At 36.5% G+C, this 21,142-nt stretch overlaps 1 protein-coding gene across 5 annotated transcripts in view; it reads left to right on the top strand.

Moving 5' to 3' along the window:
• The window catches only part of LOC148958677 (uncharacterized), a 69,188-nt gene that overhangs the window by 7,851 nt on the left and 40,195 nt on the right, over positions 1-21,142 (top strand). Inside the window, exons 3-9 of one of the 5 annotated variants that reach the window (XR_016144466.1) lie at positions 1,577-1,606; positions 1,840-1,931; positions 6,738-6,837; positions 13,648-13,745; positions 16,087-16,135; positions 17,734-17,808; positions 20,915-21,130. Coding sequence is in view for 2 of the 5 variants with exons in the window: in XM_089111835.1 (XP_088967961.1) it covers positions 1,577-1,606; positions 1,840-1,931; positions 6,738-6,837; positions 17,734-17,791 (280 nt within the window). In the remaining 3 variants the exon portion in view is untranslated. Of the gene's footprint in view, positions 1-1,576; positions 1,607-1,839; positions 1,932-6,737; positions 6,838-13,647; positions 13,746-16,086; positions 16,217-17,733; positions 17,809-20,914; positions 21,131-21,142 lie in introns of those variants that run through there. The other 4 variants (XR_016144465.1, XR_016144464.1, XM_089111835.1 and 1 more) reach the window with 4 other exon arrangements.

Here is a 21,142-nt window from a genome sequence, read left to right as displayed (position 1 = left end):
TCATTTTCAAACCAAATCTTTCTCGATACTTTTCTAAATCTTTCTGTTAACCAGATTTCATATATCTACCCCTGGTTAAAAAGAGGACTAGTAGGCGGAGACGTTGCTCCTTCTTTCACTATATGCATTCAATTCAATTTTATTTGATTAATACAACTGTACAAATAGATTATATATACGGTTTATATGTTCTACGCCGTTATTTTATTGTACCAAATTTTGTTCATTTTCGACGCACAACACGCACAACTTCATTGGCTATAGATGCACTGATGTTTCTACCATGCAATATGACAGTTTTCTGTGACAGTGTATTTATCGCCATTATTGCATTGAATGAAAGTCTTTTCTTGGCGTACTGCGAGTAATCTGACATGGTTACGATGCAACAGCCCTCCTTTACTGGCTTTGCATGGTCTCTTTTTTGTTGGGAGTACAAGGGGGGTCCTTTTTTGCTGTGCGAGAGGTCTCCTTTCGTGGCCATGCAAGGGGTTAGCTTTGGTTTGAGGTGAATGGGGTTTCGTTTATTGATCAGCTCCCTTGGTAAATGTGAAAATTGTGAAAATTCCTATTGTTATGAAACTTATTATTTTCCCTTTTTTCCTTTCGAATAATACAGTGATTCGTTTTCTTTCGAGCAGATATTAGATCAATGGCTGGCAGCCGCTAGAGCGTTAGGGGTATATCAAATTTCTAGGACTGGTAGTACGTATTTTGGGTTGCAATAATAAGGGTTGGTGCATCAGAGCAAAGCTAAACACAAGCCCATGCCTCGGGTCCTTTCCCAAAGCCCTCGACTCAGGCCCTTGCCCAAAGCTCTTGACTAAGGCCCTTGCTCCGGGCACTTTCCAGGAACATTTCAAGGCACGTTCTCCAAGCCATTTTCAAGGCACTTTCTCCAGGCCCTATCAACGACCCTTGCCCCACACCTTTGTCCTAGACCGTTGCCCATTGGTCTTGCAGAGACCCATTGATCTCGAATCGATCTTTAAAGGCAGCTTTCTTGATCGTCAGGCACTGTCGGACCGTGCCATTTTTTGCTAGCAACCCCATTACATTTGAACGGAAAATCAGTTTTCAAAGAAACTTTACGCAAAACAGCAATCCTATCGAATTTATGAATGAGATTAAAGACTAACTATCTCAAGAAATTGATTTTCGGATTATGCTTTGTACACACTGAATGATAAGCAAAAACATGAAAGATTAACATCCTTAATGGGGGAGATATTCAGTCCAATTGATGAAGTTTAGAATTTGGGCAAATTAAAGCGATTTACCTTGAAGAGATAAGAGCTACAATGTTGATTTTATTTGGAAAAATCTGTTCAGTCAGGGATCCCGCAAAGTTTGAACTTTATTAACTTAGATAAAGCTTGGTTTCAATCGCTTTTAACATGTTTGCAAAGTCAATTGGTGGAGGATTAAGATTTAACAAGATACCAAATGCAAGTGTTATCGTTATGCTTGTGTTTACACCACCGTCAAATTAATAGTTATACAACATGTACGTTATTGATTAGTATGCGTAGAGCCCGCGCCTTTCTTTAAATCGTGTTTTATATCTTTTTTTTAGATGCAAGAAATCCGTCCCGGTCCCTCAAAGGTAAGTTTGATTACATTGGCACCGTTATTTACTCATTCAGCGCGTATTTACATCAAGTTCGTATGTGGTTGATGTTTGAATTTGGGCGCGACACAGCTTACACATTCGAGATAAACGGAGAAATCAAAAGCTTCAATGAAAATACGCTTTCCTGCTGCATATTCCAAACTAAACATCTAATATTGAATAAAAACAAACAAATACCGTGTTTACTATAAAATCGCATTTTTCAGTAACGGATGTGTCAAAATGCCATCCAATGGCTTCAGGAAGGCTCGGCTCCTCCGGTGCGACAGTCCTTTTCCATCTGTAACGCTGCACCTTGGCAAGTCCTTCCATTCTATGTAAATTATTTGTATTTGATATTGCCCGGGGCTTGTTATTTATTCTGAGGAGAGTGCTAGTTTGCTTTTCCTAAGTAAGCAGTACACTTAAACAGGGGTTTTGATTTTTTCATAAGGCAGTTCATTTGTTTGTACTCCTAACTGGAATATTTTTTATATGTCGCCATTTTTAACAATAGTCATGGTTCAGACGAAATATCTAAGTTTGCAGTCGGAATTGAGAGAAGATGAATAAATTTAGGCTATTAATTTGTAGTTGTTCTATTTGGAAACTTCTGATGTAAAAATAACTACAGCACTATGAATGACTTTTGATTCCGGAAACTTTTGACTTAGTTGACCGCCCAAGGCCTAAAGTACGAGCTGTACTAATAAATATTTTGATAAAACCTCAAAATTTATTACGTTCTGTTCCACTAACAAGATCCTGAACTGAATAAAACCAAGGCTCATCTTTTCAGCAATCGCATGCAATGCATATCATGCTTATTGGTGTATTTAAAAGGGTAAAAACCTTTTTTCAATTTAATAAAGGTTTGATATATCAGCCTTTTTGCCAGCCAAAATATCGACGAAATAGGGAGTAGAGAAAATTATCAAAAGGGTAAAAAGTATTAAATGGTAAAAAATGGAATAACGAACTCTTTTTAGAAAAACCCAAGTCAAATCTTGAAGGACCGCGGACCATATTACAGATTGAGGGGGCTAAAACGTTTTTTTGGGGGGAGGCTAAAAATGCTAAAAATCAAGAGCATAGTAATTTTTGTATGGTTTTAAGTCTATTTTTAAACTTTTTTGGGGGCAAAAGCCCCCTTAGGCCATCCCCAATTTCGCGGCCTCTGAAACCTTAGCTCCGGGTACACCATCGAAATGTCCTCATCCAGGCAAGTGACGTTTTATCACTTCTTACACATTTAGTGTTTTTGGTATTTTAAGTGATCTTTTATCACTTGTTACTTATTTAGTGTTTTAGTATTTATTATTTAGTGTTGGTGTGGTGTTTTTGTTTCGCTTGTTACTTCAAATGACGTACTAAAGTAAGGGAGACCAAGTCAGCCTGACACGTCCTGTGTCCTATCTGCTTCTTTCTATCTATTCCTGGGTTTGAATTTGTCATTTTCCGTCACCTTGTATTATTCATCTATTTATCACAATGACGAGAGTTGGACCAAAATCTTCCCATTTTCTTGTACCCTTCGTGAGTATTTTTGCCAAACTGTTCACGTAAATTGAAAACACTTAGGTATTTTATCCCTTGTCGTCTAATTTCTTTTCTAAACAGGGCTTTGCGAGTCCTCATATATAACACTGATGTGTCTTCACTGTGAATATTCCCTGTTTGGTTTTAAAACCTTTTTTGAAGATTTTTATCTAACGTGCTTTTGAAATTATTCTTTCGCCGTGATTGTATGCAGATACTGGCGATAAACAATCCCCGTTAAATGGTGATATCTTTTAGGCATTTTAAACTGCAATTGACGCACAGCATAGTTGTTTTTTCCTAAAGGCAGATTAAACTTGTCTGTATTGAATTCGCATTACTCAAAAACCAAATCCGCTAAAGGAAATGGTTGAAATGCGTTTTTCGTCCAGCCTAAGCCTGTGGCCGGCCTCAGAAGAAGCTCCCCAACGAAGCTTTCTTATATTACTGAATTCTTTCAACTGCCGCCGCACTATTCAGCCCGCCCTCTCTTTAACATCTTGCGAAATGTATTTAAAACTTCCATCGTGAATATTTCTATAATTGCGCGTGAAAATTCTAATCCTAAATCGGCTTTGGTAACTTTTTGCAGTAAAGATTGTTTAGACAAGATTTATCGTCTAGTTTTACCTTGGCGATCAATTATATATATATTATGCAATATTAAAATGATTTTCTTTCTTATGAAAATAGGGAGGAACGTTTTTTAACGACTTGATGTGTGATAAAGCGGCACAAACTTTAAAAGCTTCGCACATTAGGAAGAATTATTACTCGCGTTTAATCTGATACAATTTTTAGGGTATGCTACCTTTTTTTCAAGTGACGAAGTTTTGAATATGAAGCCTTCGTGGTGGTAGTCGGTCAGTTGGGGACATTGGACATCTAACTCGAGTGGGGTTGAGATGGTTTTATATTTTTGCGGAAGAGGGAATAGGCTTGCATAAGACAGTATATTTTATTTTTAGGGTGATTAAAACATCATCGATACTAAGTAATTCAATTATTTGGATAGAACTTTGAGCATAAAGTTTTACCAAGTACTTGCTCATTGGAAGATGCAACAAAAGCTAGCAAGCTATCAAAAAGCAGAACTACAACAGCACATATGAAACATTTTTCATTTCTAAACTGTACCCAAAAAGCTAATTTCTTCGCAACACTCTCTTCGAAATCATAAAAGAAATAATGGACTAATTGTAAAGGACAGGAAACCACGAAATCAGTAGATCGCAAAAGTTTTTGGAAAATAATGCAAGTCAAAACGTGTCAAAGAAACCATATGATGTTATATGAAATCAAATATTTTAAGTCCAAATTCCTTTGTTGCCATCATTTTTAAAATTCTCTTATATTTTATGGCTTACAAACAAGAATCTTAATTTTTTCACCAAGGCTCAGAAAAACCCAAAGTTTGCGGTTGTGGATGGGAAAGCCTGGAGCCTACGATCAATTTAATTATCATAGAAAGTCTAACATTCACAAAAAGCCAGTGAAATCACATCAACTAAATCGCAAAAAAATCACAGAAGAAATCATTTGATTTTTAAATCACAAAAGCTCGTAATACACTGTTTTAAGAAGTGATTTGCTCCTCATTTGGTACCATGTTTGTCCCTTGTATTCTTACAGCGGTGCAATGCTATATTCTCCTTCTAATAGACTGTGATTTGCATTTTTTTTGTTCGGAACCATTAAATCCCTGATATAAGAAGAGTTTTGTTCCAATCTGTGCTCCTTCTTCATACTTTTTCGTACAAAACCATCAGCACCAGAAACTAAAATAGCCAGATTTTCACCGCTGTCGTATTACGTCACTGGAGATGCTACAGTGTCTTGCCTAACGAATGTAGGCCATTTACCGCCCTGCTCCAAAAGCCACAGAACCACCTTAGAAATAACAAAATCTCTCAGACTAACATTGCACAATACCTCTCTTTTAATGGGTATCACAAAGTTTTGTGTTAAAAACAGAGCTATAACCAACATAGATTGCACTTTTGATATGTTTTTTAGCATAATCCCTACTCAATGACAGATAGTGCTTTGCGCCTGTAATCTTTTTCTGTCGTGCTTTTTTGTGCTTGTTTGTGGAAGTTAGTAGAGCATCTAACAATTTTTGTGACTTTTTATTCAAACGGGTCTTAGAAGTTGTACTTTGGTAGCTTCCAATTTTTGATCGTAATTAAATATCTGTTAGGATAAGCTTCTCACACCTACGTTTTCTTCCTTCTTCCCTTTAAATTTCTTCCAGGGATTTCATCAAACTTTTCTCATAAACAAGGAGTCTAATAATCTTTTTCATGAGTGAATTAATTCTATTGCAGGGTTACTGTAGCGTTGTGTCAAATCCCGCCTAATTCTTAAAGGGATACCCGACGAATCTTACTGAATTATTTTTTCTTGCAAATAAATTAGTTTTGGGTTTTGTCGCAATTTATTAGAAAATATGTTTTGTTGTAACTGCATGAATGGATGACTTACTATTGATTTGACGCAATACAAACGAAAGCACCAAAGCACGTTGATTGTCGAATTGTTCGTGTGATTCGTGTGTTTGAGACAGCTCTAGTCTAATGTATTGCAAAAGGTGTTAATGGGCCTTGAAAGGACAGACCTACTCCAAAGTTTCGAAAGAAGGGAGTGGGCATACTTTCATAATAAAAACAAAAGATAGAAATGATACTTTTGTGCCAAGTTTGTTCCAGTAGGACTGAAAAAAATGCCCATGTACTGTGACGTACAATACAGAAACTATTTAATAACATACCATATCTTGCAACACCATACAACATACGATACCATTCACCATACCATATAACATTCCATGCAATACCATTCAATGCCAAACAATCATAAAATCACACAAAAATGTATAGTACCATTCAATCTAATTAAACAGCTTTAAAGTTATACCATACTTCAACAGCAGAAATTTGGCTTTGATTGGGGAAAAGGCGGTGAATTTCTGGGTCGCATATCCAATGTCATGATTTTCCAAGCCATATTGATTTGGGGGAGGAGAATTTCCTAAACTCTGCAAAATTTCCGCCACTGCAATACCAAACCATATCATATTATACTATACAAAACCATACCATATCATACCATATCATATACCATACCATATCATATACCATACCATATCATATACAATACCATACCATACAATACCATACCTTACGATACAATACCACACCACGCCATACCATACCTCACCACACCATACCACACCACACCACATCATACCACACCATACCATACCTCACCACACCACACTATACCATACCATACCTCACAACACCACGCCACGCCATACCACACCATACCTCACCACACCACACCACACCACACCACACCACACCACACCACACCACACCACACCACACCACACCACACCATACCATACCATACCATACCATACCATACCATACCATACCATACCATACCATACCATAAAATAACATACCGCATCATACCGTAACAAAGTGCAACATACAAAACCATACCGTAACATACCATAACATCATGTAACATACCGTAACATAAAGTGCCAAGCAATAACATATTATGCCTTCCTCTGCAGAATATTATGTATCATCTGGACCCAATGATTCATTTGGTGAAGCTCTAGACTGGGAGCCGAGCGGTTCCAGGTTGGAACATTCCCTCAGCCAGAGCCAACGGTGAGTGTCAGAAAGGACGTCCGAGAATTTAGAAACTCGCATACTTCGTCACTAGACCATTTGCTTGTCTTCATAGAAACTTGCTTGTCTAATGATTTTAATGTCGTTTTGAGAAAATGAATGAAAACAGAAAATTTGATTACTTTTTGCATCAGACGTATTTCGGAAGATTTAAGTGAATCTGTTTCAATGACTTGTAGTTGAGATATGGCTATTTTGTTGTGTTTAGTTTTTCCCTTTTCTGGCCAGCAAACCATATTGTATTTGACGATACAAGTACTGCTAAGACGCACATGTTACCTCGGGGTCCATACTCTGAATTCCAAAGTGTTTATAGTAGTATATAGAAATTCAGGCTATCTCCTGCTATAATCATATATGAGAAACGGAAGAATCAATTTGTTCCTTCGGGGCAAATGTTTGGCAGATTCTTTTTTAGCCAGCATTATTGAACAAACTTAAAAAGAAAGCTCTTCCCTAAGGCTCCCCATGTTTTTAAACTCTGATTTGTTTCTGCATAATTGCTATCTATTTTTGAGAAACCTGATACAGCACCAGTCAATGGCCTTCATTAACCGTGTATCACCCTTTTTAATTGAAATCCGCTGTCTTTATGATACCGACATAATGGCGGAGAATCTTTTCACATCTTGCACATGTCCATGCGAAATTGCTTTTTTATATAAAAGACCTCGAAATCACGTGACAAATCCATAGGAAGTTATTGGATGTTTCATTATTTTTCTCCCTCATTCCATATCAGTTGTCTTTAGCCGTAAAATCTCCGATAATCTTTTCAAAGGCTTATTTCATTCCCTTAGGAATTGAACTAAATTGCTTCGACTTCGGCCTTAGCGGTCTTGAAATCCACCTAGAAAAGCTTTTTGTGAGTGACTTCACGTAGCTGTGTATTACCTGCAAAATTTATTTCCCTCTCTCCACCCTTAAATGATTAAATACCGTTATTTCGTGAACATAAGAATTGTTTCCTATATTCGCCTAGTATAGATTTCTGTCTCTTAGTCTTGATCAGTTTCGTCATTCCCGAAATAACTCTCATTAAGGACTTTGCTATGTCTCAGTTACTAAATGCATAGCCTTTGCAAGGTCAATTAGCAAATGTTTCAAAAGTCTGCAGATTAGCAAATTAATGTTTAACCGGAGCTTATGATCAAATTTCGTTTCTTTCTTCATCTGTGATTAGATATTTTTATGTTATGAATATGCTTTCTTTCCGAGGCTCGATAACAAAACCCTTTGATTACACTGCTAAATCAGAGTAACGGCAGTGATTATCTTCGTCAAACATTCTCCTATTTCTATCCCAAGATTCCTTTCTTAATCTACACCATAACCTTAATCCAGTCCCAATAATCTTTCCTGACGAAACAGAGCTCCACGCCATCCATCATATCGATTGAGAATCGTATCTTGGGGACAACGGTCAACCATGCGTCATCCTTTTGATACCCTCATAAGTCGCCTCTTGTGCAAAATTTTTCTGTAATTCTTTTAGTTAACCTGATGGCTCAGGTTGCTGCCATTTTAGGCTGTTGGGGGATTTGTTCATCTTTGTTTACCAATTTCTTCCTATCGTGAAATTCCATGCGATTGCCTAGGTTTGGTTCGTCTATTTTCCCCATTCCCACGTTATAGCTAAAATTTGTTTTCATTGTTGAGAAGAAACTTATTAGAGTGAACTTATTGTGCTTTATCGTATTCTTACATATTGGAAACGGCCGTAATCACTGCGGTGAAGGTGACATTTGGTTTAGGCCTTTAAGGGTTTGGTTTGGGTTGATGGTTATGTCACGTGCATCAAACTTGCCAGCTAAGCCTCCACTTCTCAATACCCTTTGATGTGAAGTGTAATTCAAATCCATCAGACCAGGGCAATTTCAACACTTCGTATTCTGTACAATCAAAGATACTGGAACAGTGAATATTTTATCAGACAATGTTGCATCATCTCGAGTTCAATGTTTTCGATATAAAATGGTTTATTTATTGCGGTATTTTTCTTCTATTTCTTTCTACTGAGATTTTCTGTCTTTGGCTTTTTCTAAGTAAACGAAAGAAAATCATCAGATAATCAAAGAGCCGAGTAAGTTCTTGTTCTCTTGCATGATAAATTCATTGAACACAACACTATCAGTTTGAATTTCATTGCTGTAACAGTGTGTTCTGTGTTGTGCTCTGCTTTGCTCTGCTTTGCTGTGGTGTGGTGTGGTGTGGTATGGTATGGTATGGTATGGTATGGTATGGTATGGTATGGTATGGTATGGTATGGTATGGTATGGTATGGTATGGTATGGTATGGTATGGTATGGTATGGTATGGTATGGTATGGTTCGGAATTGTGCTGTATGGTAATTTATTTGTCACACCAAATTTCGCTTTTCACAGTCTTTGTATCTGATTATACTGGTATGAGCAAGGATGCCTGCTTCACAGTGGCAATATAGGTCTATGGTCCTTACTGGGACAGATGTGGAAGTTAGCACAAAAGTTCTTTTTTGGGGTAGCGATAGCAGCTGGAGCCAATGTCCCAATTTGGAACAGCAATGGCATGGCTGTTCCAAATTGGGACATTATTCGCCAAATGAGGTCAGTTGGTACCGGCTCAGATTTTGTGGCTCTGATTTTGTGGCTCTGATTTTGTTGCCCTGATTTTGTGGCTCTGATATCTGGTTCGTTTTGTAAACAAGAAAGGAATATATAAACTGCTGTTTTACGAAGTCGAGCCTTCGCATAATGGGCACATGGAAGTTTCTGATAAGGCTTTGACTGCAAAGAAATTTTAGGACAATTGTTTTGCTGTCTTTTAAAGATGTTCATCGCATTTTAAAATTCTGTTTATGTCATGTTCTGAAGGGTAGGAAGGTTGCTAGTCGGTGTTTGGTTTTGATGCCTAGAATGTTAAATGCTTCGGAATCCAAATTATGAATTGGTACTTGTTATGGCCAATCTCAACAAATCTTTTTAACTTTTGAAGAGTCAAATCCGCTTTGTTTTTGTCCCGAATCTCTTTGATCCCTCATTGTATACAGAATTATATTAATAATTCCTCGAAATATTTTCGATGCAATCAAAATCCTGGTGATTCTTTTTAAGCTCCATGTTTCCTATTTCACCATTGCTTGTAACCAATTGCACACGTAAAAGTGGAGTTAAACAATTTCATTGTTAAAAATACACTTTGACAACCGAAGAAGAGATATGATAAGAATATGGAGTGTAGAAAGAATAAGTTTCCTGAGATTTTCTTGCATTTGCTAAAATTTGGCAAAATGAGGTACCTTTTCGAAATTGTCTCTAAATTTATACAAAGATTTGAGTCAAGAAGTTATCCATAGATATGATTTCGAAAAAGATTTTGATAGATATTCTCTGTTAGATTTATGTTTGACCTTGTTTTCAACGGCTCGTAATTTTAGCATGTTTCTACCTTCACCCTGTTTGCTTATTAAATCATGCGCATTTTCAACTTAAGCTGTATGACATTTACAATTATTTTTGCTAATCCAGGTGTGTTGTTAATCTTTGTCTAATATAGCCATTAAAACGTAGCAAAGGTGGTGTATGGAGAATTACTTCCGAGAGCACTTTCTCGTGGTCTCATTTTAGAGTATGGTCGTGAAAATGACAGTTGCTGTTAGTGTTGGTTCAATGGTCTGTCTCAATATAGAATAAGAAGGTGTAAAGTTTTAATGGCACATCTCTGGTTTGATTGTTTGAGGTCTTAAGAATGTTTGGAAAAGATAAGGTGGATTGTGTTGACTGAGGAATCTAGCAAAGTGAGTGTTAGATTAGCCAAGAAAGAGAGCTTCTCCAATCCGAAGTCGCATATTTTGGGCTAATCTAATGCTCAGGAGTATACAGCTGATAATTTAATCCTGAAATCCCCAAAATCTGAATTAATATTGTGTTTACTCAGGGTTTCTTCAAATTTAGCTCACTCGGACAATTTGTAATCCTGTGGCTTTGACGAACAAAATGGCGCACTCCTACGATATGAAAGACTAGATCTTGGTGGCTTAGGGATGGCAATGTTTGCGAGTTTCCTCAGTGATCCCAGGATGATTCATCTCAATATCAAAGGAACACCGTGCCATGATTTTCCCAGAGCCATTCAAACATTGCAACCAGGGCGAAAAATTTCTTAATAAAGAAAATCCTTTGATAACGGGATCACCTTTCATTTCATTTCTGCGCACACCACGATGATAACTATAAAAGCTTTATATCGAGCAGACAAATAGAAGAAGAATTCGCATTCTGTAGCTTCAAGTTTCAGAGTTCTCTCTCGTCACTGCGGAGGCGCATAGATGCCTTGCGATAAAGATCTAGTTGGATTACTCTTGTGTCTGCCTGTGATTTCTTTACGGTACTGTTTGTGTTTTTAGTTTGCTTGGTACCCTTAGTTAATCTTTAATAGAAAGCTTTTTTCCTTCTTCTAGAATATCGATGAACTGTGTCTGTTTGAGTTATAAACTTTTTACACTGTTTGAACTCTAGTTCCAGAGAAAACCGGAAGCATACTTCTCGAAAATAATTCTGTTCCTTGTAATAAAAAAAATACTTTTTCTCCACATAAGTTTTCTTTTTTCTGGTGATTGCTTTATAATTCTGGGATCTGTAAACAAAATAGAAATTTATTTAAGCATTTCAGTTGAAAAATATGATTTGTCATTTTGGCCACAATTTTGCCAAACCCTGTGGAGGTTTAATTGGCAAAAACCTTTACTCAACTGAGTAAGAAAGTCTGTCTAAGCTTAAAAAAGAGTGCAAACGAGCAAGTGACATATTGTGATCTGCATCTCTAGGCTCCTTTTTGCGTTTTTTTCCTTTTTCATCTGATGTAGTCAATTCAATCGACAGGTTGTTTAAATCAGACAAAATCTGCATCATCATTCGTAACAAAGGTCTTAGAGGCATCCAAGTCATTTCAGTGGTTTTTTTGCTTCTTGAGGCAAACATTTTCTGAAAGAAATAATTCTTTTTCACACATTGTCCCTGTGCAAGCCTATCAGGGAAATGTTGGTTTGGATGCTGAAGTTGAAGTAGGAATTAAGCCCAGCGAGATGATATGTTTATCTTGATGCCCCCTGTTATTGTAGCCTCTTATTACAAATATGTAAGGGGCTATGATGTCATAGTTGACAAAAGCATCATTTATTACGAAATCTTTGGAGAAAGTTTTCAAAGGTGTACTGTTATTGTAGACTGAAACTTTGTTTATGTGTGGACAGGGCGAGTAGATGTTTAGAGATGAATGGAGTCGCAAAAGTAAAAGTATACATGTAGATTAGACCCAAATGTTACGAACGAAGGGTAAAGGGTACTTTTGCGTGTTTGCACATTAACGGCAATAACTGTGTTATAGTCAAAGAACCATCTGGATAATTATTGAAATTCTTTCCTTTGGACTGTAAACTCAGTTGCCAGAGTGGATAAACCTGGATGAAGTGTGTCCAGCGTCTGACCATTACAATGTCCGGTTCTTATCAATAGCAAAAGTATTGGGTATTGTGCAAGATTGGTCAGTGATGTATAAATGACATAAGCATTTCACGTTGCAGCTCAAAATATTGGTGTTCTAAAACACGGCTATATTCTCCTTTTCATTCCTTTCCTATCTTCGTTGTCATCGTATAACATAGCTCCATTGTTCATCAAGGAAATACTGCCAAAAAATTGTCTTAACATACATTTATTTTCTTAAAATGCTGTTTCTGAGACTCTTAAAAGGGTCATTAAAGATTATCAGGATCCCCAGTTTCTTTGTTAAGGCTTGAAAAAGTCAGGCATGGTAGCTACCACTTCCATTTCAAACTACAGAAAAAGTTGGACTTACAAAGACCCTAATGTCATCGTCTAATTTCTAAATGAGTTTAATATGAGCTTTCATTCAGCTAGACCAAGTGCCACTAAAATTAAACGGCATTTTTTTCAAGGAATCGCATGCAGCAACTCTTGCATCGTGCTAATTTTGCTTAATTCAGGTCCAAGCAGATGTTTATTACGGTCGTGAAATTTATTTGCGTTGGCCATGAGAAATAATCAAAAAGAGCAGTTCACTACTCAGTTATACTCAATCGAAATTGCCATCAAATTTCTTCTTATATGTAGAATTAATTTGCTTTGAACGTGTTTGCAGCTGTGTAAACTGCTATCAAAGATCAAAGACACAGAAAATGAAGAGACTTTACCCATAACCGTTCTAACTAAATTCCATATTGTCCTATGTTTGTTTATTGTTCAGAATTTTTCGATTTTTTTGCAGCTAATCAAACATGTCGATTTAAATCAAATGCAAGTTTTTGAAAACAGTTTAATATTTTATATTGTTAATATGGTAGTTATTGTGGACAAACGCAGATCAGTTTGAATTGTCAGACTACATATTCATCTGCTTTCGTATTTATCGTCATCATCATCATCATAAATCATTATCAAAGAATTTTATTCATAGATCGCAATCACGAATCATAGATCATAATGATAATCGTACATCGTCAATCGTTATTAATCGACCATAGGCAACCCTCATATCATCATCAGAACCAGCGTCATTAATCATCGATCGTTATCATCAACCATCGTTATATCATCAATCAGTGTCATTATCGTAATCATTTTCAGCATCATCAGCATCATTATCTTCGTTGTCGTCGTCATCTTCTCGGTTTTACACTTCGATGTCAATATCGTTATAAAGATGACTTCGAAGACCACACACTGTGTTTAGCCCTCATATGCAGCATGTTCCACTCTTTTTATGCGTGACATGATATCATTCTATTTTAGGAGTACCGTGGATCTAAAACTGTCACAATGAACGTACAAATTGACTCACGCACATGGCCCCGTCATTCAGTTTTTTTGAGCTGACGCCAGTTTTCTAGGTAACCTTGTTGATTAGATTTCATTCTGTTTCTACATATTGGAGAGATAGATCTTTTCAAGATTTATTATTCAAGGCCACTGAATAAAAGTTTTGATCCAGAAAAGTCTTAAATTTGATAATGACAGATCACGACCCGGTCCTTATCAGCTTTTACTGAGAAAAATGCGAAAACCAGCATTAGCAGATGCGTGTGTTTTGCGTTCGGTTGTTTTTAATTTGGCAGCTATTTTCAAACCACTAAAAAAGGCATTCAAAAAGCATTTGATGGTGCAAAGACTGCCGGTATCGCAACAGCTTCAAATAAATTAACTTCCTGGCACGCTCTCCTGCAACTCTTTGATCTCGTAATCAGGAAACGCAATCGAGGCGCTAGCTAGTGTTCAGCAACTTCTCAATCGGATTAGGCCTCTTCATGCGAAAACCATATCACACTCAACTGCCTTTAAGACCTTAAGATTTCTTATAATGATGTGGTATTTTTCAGAGGAAGCAATCACTTAATTTTCAAATGGGAACATTATAGCAGGAAGAAATTATTCCTTCTTTATTTTTTCTTGAACTAATCAACAGTGCATTAAAGCATCATTTAAAAAGCTTAATTTTCTTTTTAAATTTGTCATTTATTTTACAGACTATGTTACAGTATAAATGCAAAACGTGATGTAATTATGAGAATGAAAACGACCTAAACTGAAAAACTAAATGTTTGCTCTTAATCCTCCAACCCTTTCGTTCTTCTTTTGAAGATGAGTCAACATTTCAGTGATTAATTCAACGAGTCAACATTTATCTTTTATCAATATATATGATTCTTTGGAAAATTCTTTTTGGGCCGATATTTCTTGGGAGTCTGCTTGCACTTTTTTTTATTTTGTAAGCCCCACTTTTTAGTTAGTTCTATTTTTATGTATTTTTTGTGGGTTTGAAATTGAGAAAAAGCCATTGGTTAACTTAAGAAGATAGGTATGAATTTAAAGTTTCATCAGTCTATCTGCAAAGATTCTTTTGAAAGTCAATCTTCTAATTTCCTGAAATGTGATTGCCACTTTTTCTTAATTTTTTCTGTGGTAGATTTTGATTGCAGTCAGATGGCGAATGTAGATTTTGATTGCAGTCAGATGTCGTATTATCAGTTTTTTGCACTGCCAAAATCAAGTTAAATGCAATCATGTAGCCGTTCATTTGTACGTGCCAAAGACAGGGTCAACACAAAACTGCTAGAAATGCTTTCGTCGATAAGGGCCCTGATAGCAGACTGACTAAGGAGTGCCGTCAGTTTTTCTTTCACTTCACGCTAAAATCTTGACTTTATGCATTCGTGTCTGCCTTTGGGTATGGAAAAGCCCTCTGCCTGTTTATACACGATATTAGAATCTGCTATTGACGTCGCTCTTATCAACAGCAAACACACCTTTGTCTAGAATTCAGAGTTTAGCATTTGGATTTATCTCTTGACAAGTTTCGAGCTGGGGATTTCAAAGTCTTTGATCAGTTCTCTGCTAATATTGAACTTGCTGGCTTGAAATTCGGCTCAGTAGGACAATGATGATTAAAAATGTAAATGGCAGAGTGAATAAGGGTCGTTTGCACTTCTGTTTGAGTTGTGTGAAAGAGTCCCAGATGTCGAATTTAAAAGAATTGGAAGTCAAACATCCTTGCCTCACCTTTTGAAATAGGAAAATTATTGACAGTTTGTTAAGGAAATCCGATGAATTAAAAAAAACATGAAAAATTTCACAAATTAACCCTAAAAACCAATGAAAATGGAATTAGTCGTTAAGTCTTGAACTAACGAAACAATCGACAAGCAATCAAGAGTTCAACGTCGTCATTTCTAACAACGATCCAGTTTATGAACTGGGCATACACGTCAACATTTGTAACGCTGGCCTTGCCTTCTTTGCTTCGTTTCTGTTTGTCTCGTCTCTGTATGTTTGTTCTTAAAACGTTATCAGTAAAGATGAAGAAACCTAGTGTCAGGAAATGGTCATGTTTGCGTGAAAAGCTAGATCAATATTTTCTGTCCAAATCTTTGCATACCTCTGTTGTACTATAAGCTAGCCTTATGATAAAGAAGATGCAATGAACATATCTTTCTTTCGTTCTTTCTTTCTTGGAAGGCAAAAGCACTGTTTCCTATTACACTGAAAAAAATGAGTGTTTCAATCAACGCAATTTCCAAGTTCTGCTATAGTTTTTAGAAAATGCTTGAAGAGTGAAGCAGACTAATGAAGTTAATGAGACTCGTATTTTCCTAGAATCCATTTTCCCTGATTTTTTATGTTACCAACATCCTAGCCTTGGCTTGACTGTAATTTGATTTCGTTTATACCTTAAAGCTTCTTGGCGGCTGGATTCTGACCCCTGTAAAAAACATGAAATGCACAGGTGAATTTTGTGAGATAACCTTTGTATCTACTGAATGGCTGGACAAACCTGAACAGAAGTGATGCTCTCTTCAATAGACATGTGAGGACCTTTTGAAAACACGGCGCCACCCATCTCTGTGCATATTTCAGTGGCAACTACTTCTTTTTAACGTTGCACAGTTTTACATATTCCACTTAGTGTTTCACTTAACCTTTTTAACATCACAGTGAAATAACTTCTTCTAAACAAGATTTTGCAAAGCTGGTTCTCTATTTCTTTATCTTGCATTTTTAATATATTGCACTTTGCCTCATGTTTCATTTATAAAATGAAAGAATATTCATCTGTAACTCCCTTAAAACATAGCGTTATTAGAGAATCGGTATTGGAGATGTTGTGAGCAAATGCCCGTGTGAGAAGTTTGACATTTGGGTGTTGCCAAGTACCGTGCTGACTTCGAGCCTGGGCTTTCGCCATCAGCTTGCAGGCTTGAGAACAGCAAAGCCAAAGGGGAAAGCGTTGCCTCGTTATGCGGTTTATTCGCGTGTGCGCTTAGTTTTTAATGAATTGTTATTTCGCTTTGCTCGGGGATCTTCTCGTCAGGCCATTGAATAATTGTGGGCGTGAGGAATATCCTGCATCAGTAAAAGGCCAAAAAACACAATCGATTTAACTTTGTAACCTTCGTTTGCTTAACGAAGAGATTCTGTTAATATTTGCCTTCGATTTCCTATCTAGCAAATTCCATAGGCCGCAATTAATGTTAAGCAAATTCTGTTTGGGCTATTTGCAGCATGGCTGTTTGTCAAAGCAACCAAACTGACAATTTCATCCTGGATGTTTCTTAATTATACTACCCACGATAACAAGATTTATAAATATTTGTGTATAAGGGGAAATAAATTAAATGTTTCGTTTTAATCTATACATATGCATTAGATTATAAAGTAAAGTTGACACGATATGTTTGCTTTTGCGAAGTCGAGAGGAAGATTGATGGATATTTCGTGACCTTTCCCGTGCACTTTTTTCACTTTTGTCATTCTTTTGTCTTCTTTTGACTTTTATATCATTCAAGCAGCTCCCACGCTCCAAGTTTGCATATCTTCATGCTAAAACTGTCGTAGTCAGATTCACGTGCTAAAACATCGTGCCAACTCATATAACCGCCCCACATTTTCCAGAACTTAAATAGATATGTCATTCTCAGTACTTGAATGTATCTAATTTTTCGGATAAATGTTGGTCGCAAATCCAAGTATTTTATTTCCTCTATTCTCACTGGAATATTTTCGTAATATCACCATAGTTCTTTTTACTTTTATTTAAACATTCCATCGATTTATAATCAGTTTATTTCTGGATCTGCTTCTTGTTATTATTTGGACACAATTAAAATATGAACTTAAATGAATAGTTGAACAAAGTCTTCTCTAACTGGCCTTAGGCCTTCCAAATCCGTATGATGTTTTTTGATGATCATTTGAAGCTTCTAAAGCGACCTTATTTGATTCATTTTGGAACTGGAAGATTAGGCTGTATAGTTATTTAGTGATAAGCATACTTTGAAAATTAATTTGAGTTTATGAAATATGGATTAACGTTTTTCGTTTCAGGAGAAGTGTTATTAGCAAAATGAAAAGAGAGGAACACTTTCACCGTGCAATCATTTGATTGAACATCCCGTCAAGGTATGATTTATGTTATTATCATTCGCTTTCTTACTTTACAAACTTTGCAATTCTTCAGAGGCAGTGCAAAGTGAGCTCAAGCCTTGTGCTTGCCTGTTGGTAATTTTGCCAAAAGACTTCACGTGATTCAAGTGACTTCGTCTAACCCAATCAAATCACAGATATGTCAGCTTTTCGCCAGCAGTTTTAGTGATCCTGTGTGCAACTGCAATCTATATAAACAAAGTACGTTCCAACTTCGCGCGTTTTTTCCAAGTGGTCAGATTTCGAAACCTCGATTGTGTACCAGAAGCCTGGTAATTCTTAAAACAATTTTGAATGGCTGTCTAACTTCATTTTTTCGGGATCAATGGGTCATTTGACAATTTTAACCAGAGTTTCTTTGTCATTGATACTTTTAATTCTTGCCATGTAAGATTTTTAGAATTTCGGTCGTTACAATGAACGGTTTCCAGTTTTCACTGAAAGCCTCGCGTCTTTTGCAATCGCCAGACAAAAAACTTTTCTTTTTGCTCTTTGCTATAAGTGGGGTTTGTAATTCTTTGGGGTTTGCCCTTGCCTCGTTAATACCTGAGTAAACTATACTTCTTGTGCAGATACCGAGGGCACAACTTTAGCATGCTGATGCCAATGAAGCGAGCTAACGTAAATTCGGCTCCGCATTTTCACGTGCCAGACTGTTAAAACAGCTTAACATGAGGTACTTGAAAAAACAACCCGTACGGCATGTTCTTATAATTTGTCAAAGCAATATTAAATGAATAAGTGTATTGTTTAACGAGTCCCATTTTAAAACCGAACTTGAATTTTTTCTTGCACTTCGCCAAGTGAAGTTTCTGAATTTTCCCATAACTGAATATTGAAATTACAATGTGATCTGAATAAGGAAGATTAGGCCACTTTAATAAGACTTGAAAACTGTGAACCTGATTTTAAGGTTGCAGAATGTTATTTGAAAACATATGTTTTGTTTTCAACTGAAAACTTAAATTTTTTACGGAAAGAATTTTACAATTCAATTTCATGTATTATGGTTAAATTTCGCACATTGCGTAACGAGACAGTCGTTTGCAGATTTTGTAAATATGACATGACCAACTGGCCTTCCATTAAGGCATTTCAAGCAAACAGTGTCGTACTTCAGTTTAAAAATATTCGCTTTAACGATTTAGACATCCCCGCGTTCTAATAAGAGCTTGCTAGTATCAGATTTGTACGAGCATCTCTGATGAAACCATATGCGTCAAATATTAAAATTGAGCGACACGTCCTAGTTAAACCCAATATTGACACAGAGTAAACCTAAACTCGCAACGTTAACAAAAGAACGTTTCATGTCTATTGAAAGTGATTTTCCCCTCTTTGATTTTTTGACACAAATTCTGAAATCTTCGTTTTGAGGAAACGACTGTTTACTTATTGAAATCGAAGTTGTAAATTTTGATGTCAATGTCGAGGCCTTCGGCGATTCGTTGCGGAGGTGGTCTGTTCTTCGATCTCCTCGTTAAGGCTCCTTCGTTGCCGCCAAGCTCTTATGAGCGATAAGCGTGGCATCACTTGCCATAGCATCGCATTTATCATCGTATTTCCCAGAACATTGCTTTAAAATGTTTTATGTTGTTCTTAGTGCCATCGTAATGTACCCAGTCGGTAATGGACATTTTCGATTTATGTATATAGTCTACTATTTTCAGTTCTTGCTGCTTAGATTGATTTTCTAGTTATTATTTTTTTTATCTTCAATAATTCAAGTTTCCAATAATTAGCAGTTTTAAATACCCTCAAGAAATTAAGTTTTAAAAATTAGCCTTTTGGAATTTTAGATATTTTAGAAGAGCGATTGGTGTGTGTTCTTTTAAATTATTAAGTATATTTTTCAAATACTTTGAGCGTAATTCAATGTAGCTAGTATTGCAGTAGAAATAGAGTTAGTTTTGGAAAATTATAATATTTAAATATAACCTATTATAACAGTTTGATAAACCTTGAGCCAACACTTCTTTGTTTGAATGGTATCTACTTCTTTGTTTGAATGGTATCTGCGAAGATGCAGGGCCCATAAACCTGCCCACCACCCCACTTTTTTGCAGAACAATAGAGCTTTTTCGAAATCTTTTGTTATGGGTGTTAAATTTTCTCTTGCCCCCCTTTCCAACCTGTGTTGGAGCCCATGAGATAGGTGGAAAGATTAAAGATAGAAGAAACATAATATTCCCGCCTCTGAGTTATTCCCATAAATGAGCTCATTTATATTCCAGAAATGCTTCATCTTTTTCGTACTTGAATAGTTCCAAAAGGAGCCTCTCTATCTCTTCAAATAATCTAAATTCAAACGGTGCATATTGTTTCAAAGGTTTAGACTGCATATTGCTTCAAATAATCTGTGTTCCCTGCGGTTGTTAGAAACATTGCCGTCTCATATGTTAATATTTTTAGTTTCCTAAAATATGTAATTTGTTTCTTGCATAAGGTCGCAGGTGCTGCAGTAGCAAGCTCTTATGGCCCATTCGTTTGTGTTATCAACCTGGAATCTTCAGTATGAATACCTTTGAGCAAAAACTAAAATACTTGGACATTTATTACAAATATTTGAGCTTTCTATAGTGGACTCATAAGCTAGCAGGCTATGGATGACAACAAGAGCATGCCTTGTTATTGGAGGACTGGGTCTAAGAGTTTAAACTTTGCGATTGCAGCTAAATTGGGATTAACTACCTCCAAGTAATTACCGTGCTTTAGTTTTCACTTTTTCTATTTATATTTTACCAACTGGTAAATCGAAGACACGCTTTTCTCCCTCTCTAATTTATCTAATGTTATATTCCGCGGGCATCTGCTTTCAATAACGACTTCGCGCGCTGAATTTAAAGCAGCACTTTCTTTCTCATGATTGCATATGTGCGGAAATTGTGTTTCCATGACAGCCTTTTAATAAGTTGAGAAATCAGGCTGTCGGCCTAATTACAGAAGTTGCCTTTGCAAACAACATATTTCTGCTGAGCAAATATCCGCACCGCAGTTTGGCCTTTCCATTCTTAGCAAAACATGAGGTTATTCGTATTGCCAAACGTAGAACTAAGGATCGTATTTGTTTTCTATTTCACAGTGAAAGAAATAAGATGGGTGGATAGGCAGACGTTGTCACAGACTCACAGTCGCCTCTTAACAAGCACAGGACCATTGAAACAACCGAAATAACAACAACAACAACAACAACAACTTTTCTACTCATATCAAGAAACATTGCCATCTTAAATATTAATTTTCACTGCGAGATTTCATCACTTTTCATTTTTACTTTCCAATTATACCTGAAATAATATATCGCTCCTGT

This window comes from Rhopilema esculentum, chromosome 12 (assembly GCF_057945365.1).
Source record: "Rhopilema esculentum isolate cy_ngs chromosome 12, ASM5794536v1, whole genome shotgun sequence".
Lineage (NCBI taxonomy): Eukaryota > Metazoa > Cnidaria > Scyphozoa > Rhizostomeae > Rhizostomatidae > Rhopilema > Rhopilema esculentum.
This window is presented reverse-complemented; position numbering and strand designations above follow the sequence as displayed.